This window comes from Mya arenaria, chromosome 3 (assembly GCF_026914265.1).
Source record: "Mya arenaria isolate MELC-2E11 chromosome 3, ASM2691426v1".
NCBI lineage: Eukaryota > Metazoa > Mollusca > Bivalvia > Myida > Myidae > Mya > Mya arenaria.
The window spans coordinates 46151418-46162948 of NC_069124.1; the positions used below are offsets into that span (position 1 = coordinate 46151418).

General features: G+C 38.3%; 1 protein-coding gene across 1 annotated transcript; it reads left to right on the forward strand.

Moving 5' to 3' along the window:
* Positions 1 to 9562: 9562 nt before the first annotated feature.
* LOC128226064 (serine/arginine repetitive matrix protein 5-like) lies at positions 9563 to 11221 on the forward strand. The gene is made up of 2 exons (XM_052935961.1): positions 9563 to 10125; positions 10180 to 11221. Exons 1-2 carry the CDS (start codon positions 9563 to 9565, stop codon positions 11219 to 11221), a joined length of 1605 nt encoding a protein of 534 aa, XP_052791921.1.
* Positions 11222 to 11531: the final 310 nt, after the last annotated feature.

Consider the following 11531-nt stretch of genomic DNA (forward strand, 5'->3'; position numbering starts at 1 on the left):
AACTGTTTATGGCCATCAAACAATAACGTTACATTCCTCCATGTTATCGACTTATAACTTTTGGGGTTTTACTAAGATATGAAATAACGTTCATTGAATGGATTTCATTCTTAACAGTTGTACTCGGCAATCTAACAATAAAATTACATAATTCCATATTATCCTAAATACAAATTATTACCCTTGATCAACTTTATTTTCAATCATGATGATGATTTTTAAATTAACCATCACTTGACACATAAGTGGTTCAATATTTCAGTGGCCCGGGAACCGGAAGTGTCCCACCTTGCAACTCGAAGTGATACCTCTTGCAACCTGAACGATGCTTCATCAGTGGCATTTGCAATGGTACGAAACATTGCCTGTTTGGATTTTAGAACTTAAATAAAGATAATAATTAATGGAAATATCACTCTAGTTCGTGCGAATTGCATTCGTACAACAAAGATATAAACTTTAATTATATAATTATAATGATGATGGTTAAAACGATGATTGTGGTGCTGTTGTGGATGATGCTGATCTTGTTATGATAATGATTTTGTCATCAAGATACCTAAACATGATTAATAGTTAGTTGGTTTTATACAATTTCAGCCCGAAGGCCGCACATACCTGTCTTCCTTTAAGCACTTTTGGCCCTGTGTGACAACTTAGTGATGACACAATGGATAACACCTCACTGATGACACAATGGTTTGGTTCCTAAATTGGATCAGGCCTTTTCACGGGAAACACAATGGAAAATGAAATATTCAATACATTGACGCTCTATTTTTAGGCCTTGTGCTGATCGATAAGACTTTTACATTTATGTGACCAGCTTATATTGATGTGACACTATAATGGTTATGTTACATTCTTATACTGAAGTGACTGAAATATTTTATATAAGTTGATTTGACGTTCTTATGTTAATGTTACATTTTAATGTTATGTGAATTCTTAAATTGATGTGACATTTCAATGTTTATGTGACATTAGCATATTGATGGGACATTCTTATATTGATGTGACATTAAGGTGTTGATGTGACATTAGTATATTGATGTGACATTCTTATATTGATGTGACATTAAGGTGTTGATGTGACATTCTAGTGTTGATGGTTCAGTCATACAATAGTGTAACCTTCTAATTGTGATGTGACATTCTTCCATTGTCAGTTTAACAGTAAGTTATTGCGCGAGTTCTTTAAGAAACAGGTGTAAATTATTATGTTGTCATTCAACTTCATGCTGTATACACCCTTATTTATGATATTAAACATTGTTTTTATCAAGTTATTTAGCAAATGAGACCCGACTTAACAACTTAAAACCTAATTGGAATTGATAGTTGGCTGTTACGAAGCATAGGGCAGAACGAGTATCTTAACGTGTTATGGGCGCAAATGCGCGGGTCATTTGAGCATGAAGGTCACGTGGTATTCGAGCTAGGGTAGTCGGTTATATTGGCGGGCAAATCAGTTCTAGTCTTGACTTCTAACACCGAACATCGATTTCATTCAAATTCGAAAAAAGGATGTTTGTATACATATATTTGATATGTGTTTATACATGCATGTGTGTCCGGGTAGATACCGTAGTTCCTATATTCTGAGGAATGAATTAGGGGTTATCTGTTTAAATTAAAGGCCTAGTTTTAGGAATGTTTTGCATGATAATTCCCTGCTGTGTAGCTCCTGCTAATTGCACTGGTGTCGCAGTAGGGGCCAATTTCTTGTATATTCGTTTATTGGCTCAGGGCCATTTAGGGTCCATTTTAATAATGAAACATCGAAAACTGCACTGCAGGATACTCAGATTGGAGTAAGATCTGATAAGACAATAAGGCAATAAATATTAAGATCAACTAACAGAGGTTGTGTTCAAATACACGGTTTTTTAAGGGGGGAGGATGCTTTATAGAAAGTTTAAACTAGGCCTTTAAGCCCTGTGTGCATCGCTACGGTAACACGTTTCATCCACCGGGTGTTTTTCGTGGGCGGCTGTCATTCCTATGAAGGATATATGATCAAATCTGTATCACCGTTAGTAAGCATTAAGAGGCACAATTAAGACTCTTTGAAACTTTGAAATTATTTTTTGAACGACTGGTAGTATACAGGTTTGATCAGGGCATGTGTCGAAGGTTCGGCAACATTTAGACAGAATGAAACAATATGTTCGAGCTTTTCAGTGTTGTTAAAGTATTTCTGTAGAGAATTTGCTTTAAAAGAAAATTGTTTGTATGCGTTTGTGTGTGCCACACTTCTCTAACATGTGCCAAAATAAATATATAAGTATTGCCCCATGCAAACATGTGTTAGTCTAAACGTCCCTGCGCACAAAAGACAAACACATGTTTGCATGGGGCAATACTTATATATTTACAGTATTGTATTGTATTGTATCAAACTATATTGATTTTTGTTTGAACTCAATAAATATTAAAATTAATGTTTCGTTATGTTTAATTCTTTGAACTAATATTTCAGTTTTTTTGAATACCCAGTAAAGATATTGAGTAAGGTCCAAATGTGTTTGGTTACCCTAAAGGAGAGATGTTTGCGTGCAACCACTATCTAGCAAGGAAAGTTAACTCGTTTTAAGAAAGCCGACATGGACCTTGTAGTGGCACTCTTATTCAAAATACACATGTATAACCATCATAAATTTTGACTGATAAACCTTTAACGACTTACTAAATAATGCATTTATGGAAACTAGTAACTGATAACAAGATTGTAACCGTTCATCTAAAGCTGCACTCTCACAGATTGAACGTTTTGACAACTTTTTTTTTGTCTTGAAACGAGCTAATTTTTACTAAAAACCATGGAAACCAGTTAAGACAAAAACTTAGATCGCAGATTTTTATGCTCAAAATTGTAGTTTTGTGCATTTTTCTTAAACATTAATGTTCGACTGGAAATATGAAAAACTGCGATCTGTTTTTTTGTCACCAATTTATTATCACTGGTTTACAGATATTTACGCAAAAAAAAAAGTTGTACAAATGGTAAATCTTTGAGGGTGCAGCTTTAATAGGTGAAAACGCCAAAATAAATAAATTGGTGAGTGCTAAAAGATTTACTGTGATCTACTGTAGTCTCGTAAGGTAGAGAGACCGTGTTTTCTGCACCTTTCTTTCCAATTAAAATCGTTATCCATCATAAGAACTATTCTTTTCGACATTTATTTATTGTTTTTGGTATATTAAAACAATTGTATTAATTGTGATAAATCTTATTTGGGATATCATTTCGAAAGTAATTGTGTCTACCAAAGCATGGAAAAACATACAATAAATTACACTTATCAACGTTCTACCCAATGCGAAAAGCGTGGACATATGGGGGACTAAATACAGCTCATGAAGCCTGCAAGATGGGATTTGAAATATAATTGTCATATGACGCAGAAAACACCATTTAAATAATTCACACAACGCCATTCTTGGAATTATAAGTTATTGATATGATTTTTAGCGAATCTGCTTGAAGTCTTTCCAATATCCCTGATATGTGCAATCAGTCGAACGAACTTATAGAGCACTGTATAATCAGTGTTGAGTCAATTGGTTTACCTCTTTCGATGTATAATGAACTCATTATATAGTCACCTCAGTTAGTATCAGTGATGTAGTCGATGGCTCAAGACCACAATAATCTGCACCCGTTGACCCCATCTCCCACCGTTGCCCAAGATCTGGATGTGAATATAGAAAAAAGAGTGCTTGTGTTCAAGTATCAATATTTTATTTAAGTTGAATAAAAGAGAAGAAACTGGTGGCCTTTTTGCATAGAGCTTAACATAATTTGACACTGTATTGCAAAAACTGATAGTTTTCAGTGTAAAAAATGGAAAAATCATTGCCTTTGGAACTATGTAAATTGGTTGTTTGTAGCCTTATTCCGTCTTTACCTCAGGGTCATGTATTACTACTGTATTTTGTGAGACAACGCTTTGGTCATCCCAATCTTTTTATGCTATGCTATATGTTACATGTTAATCACTCTAGACATGGTACTCATCTGTCATGGATATTTCATTCCAAATAAACACATTTGACCAGACATTCTGTTCATTTTGATTTCTACACCTCTTTTACGAATAGTACTTTATTTTTTACGTTTTGTGAATTTTAACTCGAAAGTTTGGACTTCTGTTATAGAAATACTTGGCATCACAAAGATTACAATATCTCAAAATGACTTTTTTGGGCCAGAATGATCATATTCCCATCCCCATTCATATATATATATATAGACCACTAGAAACGCCATAAATTATACTGATTAGTTACTTGTCAACAACAAAGGGTGACGTGTTCAACAATTTAATAAGGGCATTTATTTATGAAGAACGAACGAACGAACGAACGAACGAACGAATGAGCGGTCACTTCTTGGCAAACATGCATAAGAAAACACTGTTTGTGGCAACCCCGTCTACATGTGCCACATACAAAGCGCGACCGCCGCCTGTCCGCCCTCCTATTGCTGCATACACAACACGCATGTCGTTTCCGGTCTGAAATTATATCGAACATTTGATATATACATAATCTGCTTTACATACATAGTTTTACTATCCCCTGGTTTCAAATTTAAAGTGAATTGTTTACGTACTGTAGTTTTTTTTTGTACTGACTGTTTAGTTAGTCTATATCGTATACACATTCTTATATGTAATGGCGAATCATGATAACGTTTGATTTACCCACCAAGAAGCACCACTCGCCGAGTTCGCACTCTGTTCTGCTGCACGTCACAATGTCGGCGATGGTGGACCTCTTGGGCGTGTATGCGCAAGTTCTTCAACGCTGCCTGTATACTGGTCTCGGAACTGTTTGCTGATACAGTGTATAAGCATTCAGTGCCATTCGAAATACTATGTTCAGTTTTTTCCACACCTGAAACTCAAGTAATAAACCATTATTCAACTTTGTAACATTGTCGAACATGAGCATGTCACCCTGATCTACGCCGCTCATGTGTGTATTGTAATGCCGGACCACAGCTGGCTTGCCGTTAACCTCACTGGCCGTCACTGCTGTAGTCAGAAGCCGCACCGGCTTCCGTCTTCCGTGTTCTCGGAATGCGGCCACGAAAACAGGGTCGGGCGGGCGGGCTGCCTGGCATACACTGTGGTCACTGGGGCAGGTGTTGCATTTTTTTACCATTTTTGGCATTGGTCTGTTTCTTCTCAGAGTTTCCGATATAAGAACAAGTTCATGCAATATACTTCGACAACCTGACTGATTTGTATAGTTCTCATTAGCGTATATAAATGCCAACAATGTCTTGTTAAACAAGACATAACGTTAAGTATAAAAAGTTTATTTCTAAGTTCTGTCTCGAAACGAGCATTAAATATTAAGTAAGACTTATGGCTTCTTACACTGATTTTGCAAAAAATATAAACCATGCTGTCGCGAAACATCGTGCCAACAAGGGTAACTTTGTTTTTCTTTGTAATTGTGATCAAATATTGTTTTAACTGACTGTACAATAATAAATTTAGTATCCCTGCTATTCATGTTTTAGATAGCAATTAAAAGTGTTTCCAATATTATGATAGAAATATTTCAACATTACCTATAATAAGGGCTTTCTCTAGTCGGAATCCTATCATTGTCTTCCACGTGGAAAAATCCCAAAATGTTTTGATATTTTTTTCTTGACATAACAGTTGCAAACAATGGTGTCGCCTATGAGTGTCTCTTTGACAAGTAGCTAGCAATGCTCGATTTCCTTAACAGGCCCATGTTTAGCACGATCGCAAGAAATGCCTTCATCTCAGTACATGTAGCAGGAACCTAGGACCGTACACGCGAGATGCGCCTTACCACTGCCGCCCTTAGGCCTAAAAAAAACAATTGTTTGGTTAGGTTACATCCTTTTCAAAAATAGGTAGGGTAGGTAGGCTTTTTTTTTTAATTAGGCTTTATATAAGAATATCATTTTCATCATTGGAGAATGGTGTTGAAGTTATCTTCTGTATAAGCATTTAAGGTTTAAACTACATATTGAAAAGCAATTTAAAAAAATACGATTTTTATTTTTAGTTTTAGTTTTTCATTTTTTTAAACTGACTACTGGTAGGGTCGGGTAACCCGAACCAAATGTATATTTTTTAGGCCTTATTATTGACCTAGCGTACCTAAAATTCAATTCATCATGAACATCAACAGCAGCAGCATTCGCAATGACAACATCGGCACTCATAACATCTCAATCAACACAAATTATTGATAAAGCTTCTGTATTGATTGGATGTCTCATCATTTAATTGTATTAATTAGATTAATTTACTGTTTACATTGCCCTGGTTCTGTTGAGGTTTACCTGATCAAAGGGTATTATTGTATGTGATCACTTACTCAGTGTGTATATACCACGTGATAAATTGCGTCATAAATGCCACGTCGGGAGGCAATATTTTGCTTCGAATAAATACTTTGAACAAAGATAACTTTCCTATTTCTTCACCATTTTAAATGAAACATTGCGCAGTCTACGCCGCTTACGGAACCCGACATTTGGTCTTTTACCAGGGTTTAATTGCGAGTTTAGTGTCTTAAGACACTTCGACAAACCTTTTCACAATACGGCCGTGTGACGGAATACTGTTAAACATGATTTTGGAAACAGGTTTGTCGAAGTGTTTGATGAAACTAAACACTTTATTAAACTTCGGTAATAAAACGAAGGCAGGGCTCTTTAAGCGGCATAGACTGCCCTTTGTTTCATTTAAAATGGTGTAGTAAAAGAAAAGTTCTCTTTGATTTAAATCTTAATTTTAATCAAACTATTGCCTCCCGACGTAGCATTTATGACGTAATTTATAACGTGGTATACACACACTGTTACTTATTCGTCTGGAGTGTTACTTCTCGAATCAAATCTGCTCTAAAGAGAAGACTACACATATCAATAGGTGTCTCTTCTTCCCATGTTAAATGACCAGGTCCTGTTTCTTCATGAAAGATAATGTTTCAACATTCTCCGGCGGAAAACAACGGCACCAGGGTGCAGCCATGTTGGAAAGTATTCCTTTACACGTGCAATGACGTATGGATAGTGCTGACGTAGTTCTAAGCATGAGAGCGCGAGAGTAGTTGAATAATTATTAATTAAATTCATCATTAATTAATTACATGATCTACTTGAAATTATCATCATTATTATTATTATTATTATTATTATTATTATTATTATTACGAAGAAATTACCATGTGCGTATTTGTGCTTTATAAGTGCCTGAAATGACATCGAACAGTATATATTTATATTGATATGTAGCATAACATGTACTTAATATAATATGTTTAAATGTACTTTGTAAGCAAGACCAAAAAAATAGTTATGACAAAAACGCGGGAAACAAAATGACGTCGCGTGCGTTTTGGAGCGGTTAGACAGGGCGGATATGACGTAACGGACGATAAACAACTTAATATACACTGACAGTTTCCTTGGTAATTGTTGCCGTCTATATGATATTTGCAACTTTTATGACTCAACCAAAATCGGCCCAAAATAGGCCCGTGGCACTCAACGTAGTGCACAAAATAGGCCCAAAATAGGCCCTTGGCACAGAGATGGTCAGAGTACAGAATACAATGACAACATCAACTTTAAAGTTTGCCCGGTTGAAGGGCCAGTCCGCACTTGCACGGTTCCTCAAGTTGACATACCACTGTAAAATGGTATAGTTCTTTCAAGAGGACATTCGTATACATTTTAAACAACACAATTGTGAGTAGCATTAATAACGTGAATGGCGGGAGGTCGTGGGTTCGCGTCATACCAAAAGACGTTAAAAATTGGTACAAGTAGCTCCCTTGCCTGGCGCTAGGCATTTAAAGGGTAGCGCTTGGAAAAGTGGTGTACTCAGTACTGGTTTGACCCAGGAAAGTTGTACCCCGTGTATCGGTGCTTTACACCGAGCACGTAAAAGAACCAAGGGGTCTCTTCGAAAAAGAGCTAGGGTATCGCACCCGGACACACGCACACGCACACGCACACGCACACGCACACACACACACACACACACACACACACACACATGGGAATTACAGCATGAAAAATATTCGGAAAATAATGCTCAAAGGAGGTATTTATAATTCATCATGCAATTTAAAGCTGCACTCTCACAGATATACCGTTTTTAAAACTTTTTTTTCTTTTTTTGTCTTGGAAAGAGCAATTTTTAGTAAATATCTGCAAACCAATAATAAAAGATGGCTGACAAAAGACCATGCATTTTCGCAAAAATAGGCTCGTTCCAAGACGAAAAATAAAAAAAAGTTGTAAAAACGGTATATCTGTGAGAGTGCAGCTTAAAATTTAAAATACTACTGAGATCTTGCTAAATTAACAGACACAGTAGCGTACTAAGGCATGGTTTGCTCCTATGATTGGGTCAATCCTTACCTACAGGTAATCATCCTAATCTCTGCCCGGCCATTTTCCTGACAATATCAGCACCTACAACTGTAAGAATGACTATGCAAGAATGTTAGTTGAAAATGCCAAATCGTAAGACCTAAAAAAATACTTAGCGAAAAAAAAACACACACAAGTAGGTGTATGTGTTCGGCAGACATGTTCTCTCAATTTCTTCTTATTTTAAAGAAAGAAGACCCTCGCCACCCCAAACGGTTATTGTGCATTTGGTTCATACATATAATATCCTTGAAAAAAATCTTAAAATATGTTACAATATTGCAAAATTTATTTCATTTATGCTGCTTCTTCTGCATGAAAAAAATACCAAAAGGCACAGCTTGTATAACGAAAACATATTATATAATTTTAGAATGCAAATGTAATATATGATGTTTGATTTATCGAAGAAATAAACATGTCATTAATTATAAGCTATGGCATCACACGAATAAGTACATCCATCTTATATGTTTAATTTGTACGACATTTTACTCAGAACCAAACGGTTTCACTCCCCCAAAACTAATTTTTAACGTTTATATGATCTTTTATTGTGATAGTGTTGTTTTTTAAAATAACATTAGTGATCAATAATTGCTTTTGTCAAATAAGAAGGCAGTATTTTTCATATTTTCGAATGCCTTTATTTTAGTTAATGAGCAGTCAGTCGTTATTGATTTAAAACAGGTGAAAAGGTAGATATCAACAGTGGCTTGTCCAGTTAGTAAGTAGTTTGCACAATTGATTTTGTAGACCACTAAAAATTATTAAAGATTATTGTATGTACTTCCACAAAATATGCGTCGCATCAAAGTACATTATTTAAACTAACAATCTTTAACCATTACGTCTTTTAAAAACGGTTTAAAAGGGTAGTATAACATTTATTTGTACAAATATTTTTTTTTAAACGCCGTATAACTTATCGGGTAATTTACTCTTTTTTTACTTTACGTGAAGTTCAAGCGTTCCTCTCAGTCGTTGACAAACACAAGTTCCTTTAGGAGAGTTACGCCAAATATTATATTGTGACGTCAAAATTATGTTCTCTCACCGGTCCGTGCACGTCATATATAAACATTTCACGTCATTTCACGATATTTTTTTACTTTTTTCATCATGCCAGGCAGCAACGCTAGCAAATCTCGATCGCGATCTCGCTCCCGCTCTAAGTCGAGGAGTAAGTCACCGGGAGCTAAGGCCGCTTCCCCAAAGCGGAAGACTCCTTCTAGGAGCAAGTCTCCCAAGCCTGCAGCAGCTCCCAAGAAGCGCAGCAGGTCCAGGAGCAAGTCGGCGAAGGGTTCTAAGAGGAGGCGCAAGACTTCTGCTAAGCGCGTAAAGAAAGCGAAGAGGGCCGCTTCGAAGAAACGCAGCAAATCTAAGAAGAGGTCCGCGTCCAAGAAACGCAGCAAGTCCAAGAAGAGGTCCGCTTCCAAGAAACGCAGCAAGTCCAGGAAGAGGTCCGCTTCCAAGAAACGCAAATCCAGGAAGAGGTCCGCTTCCAAGAAACGCAGCAAGTCCAGGAAGAGGTCCGCTTCCAAGAAACGCAGCAAGTCCAGGAAGAGGTCCGCTTCCAAGAAACGCAGCAAGTCTATGAAGAAAGGAAGCCACTCTCGCCGGAGGCGAAGCGCTTCTAAGAACAGTAACAACTCCGCAAAGAAGAGGTCTGCCTCCAAGAAGAGGTCTGCGTCTAAGAAGCGCAGCAAATCAACCAAGCGCAGCAAGTCCAAGAAAAGGTCCGCGTCCAAGAAACGCAGCAAGTCCAGGAAGAGGTCCGCTTCCAAGAAACGCAGCAAGTCCAAGAAGAGGTCCGCTTCCAAGAAACGCAGCAAGTCCAGGAAGAGGTCGGCTTCCAAGAAACGCAGCAAGTCCAGGAAGAGGTCCGCTTCCAAGAAACGCAGCAAGTCCAAGAAGAGGTCCGCTTCAAAGAAACGCAGGAAGTCCAAGAAGAGGTCCGCTTCCAAGAAACGCAGCAAGTCCAGGAAGAGGTCCGCTTCAAAGAAACGAAGCAAGTCCAGGAAGAGGTCGGCTTCCAAGAAACGAAGCAAGTCCAGGAAGAGGTCCGCTTCCAAGAAACGCAGCAAGTCCAAGAAGAGGTCGGCTTCAAAGAAACGCAGCAAGTCCAGGAAGAGGTCCGCTTCCAAGAAACGCAGCAAGTCCAGGAAGAGGTCCGCTTCCAAGAAACGCAGCAAGTCCAAGAAGAGGTCCGCTTCCAAGAAGCGCCGCAAGTCCAAGAAGAGGTCCGCTTCCAAGAAACGCAGCAAGTCCAGGAAGAGGTCCGCTTCCAAGAAACGTAGCAGGTCCAGGAGAAGGCGTAGCAGGTCCAAGAAGGGTCACAATTCAACAGGAAAAGTGTTGAAGCTTGTCGCCAGGGCCATAGCCGCCAACGGAACCAGGAAAGGAGCCTCTATACAGGCAATCTGCAAGTACGTCGGTGCGCACAGCAAACTCAGTGGAAACTTCCTGAGGTTTGTCGTCCGTCGTGTTCTGCACACTGCCATTAAGCATGGCTCTTTGTCCCATCCTCACGGGTCCAGCGGTTTTGTTATAAAGAAAGCACCCGCCAAGAAAGCTGCCAAGAGGGGAGGTCGCAGGAAGAAGGCACCAAAGAAGACCAAAAAGGCCACCAAGAAGACCACCAAAAAGACAAAGAAGGCGAAGAAGGCGAAGAAGTCGAAGAAGGCAAAAAAGTCTGTCCGTCGCACAAAGCGCGCTGCTAGCCACAAGGCCGCTCACAGAGCCTCACCAAAGAGGCGCAGAGGCGGCAAAGCCAAGTAAGCTGTACTAATACAGCTTAACATTTCGGCCCTTTTTAGGGCCACCAATTTTTTCGAAAGATTCTCTGCAAATTGTCAAGCCCTTGAACCCACTCAAATAAATTTATATCCCTAGACCCCAAGCATTTTTTATCCCAATCAGAAAAAGATCTACCGGCGCCAGCATCCGGTTTCTTCGTATATTACGGGTCAGTATGAAATGCATACAACAGAGAAATAGAGTAACGTATACAACATAGACAAAGAAGGATTTTCACATTTGCATACAACATACACAAAGAAGGATGTTGAGAAACGCATACAACGAACAA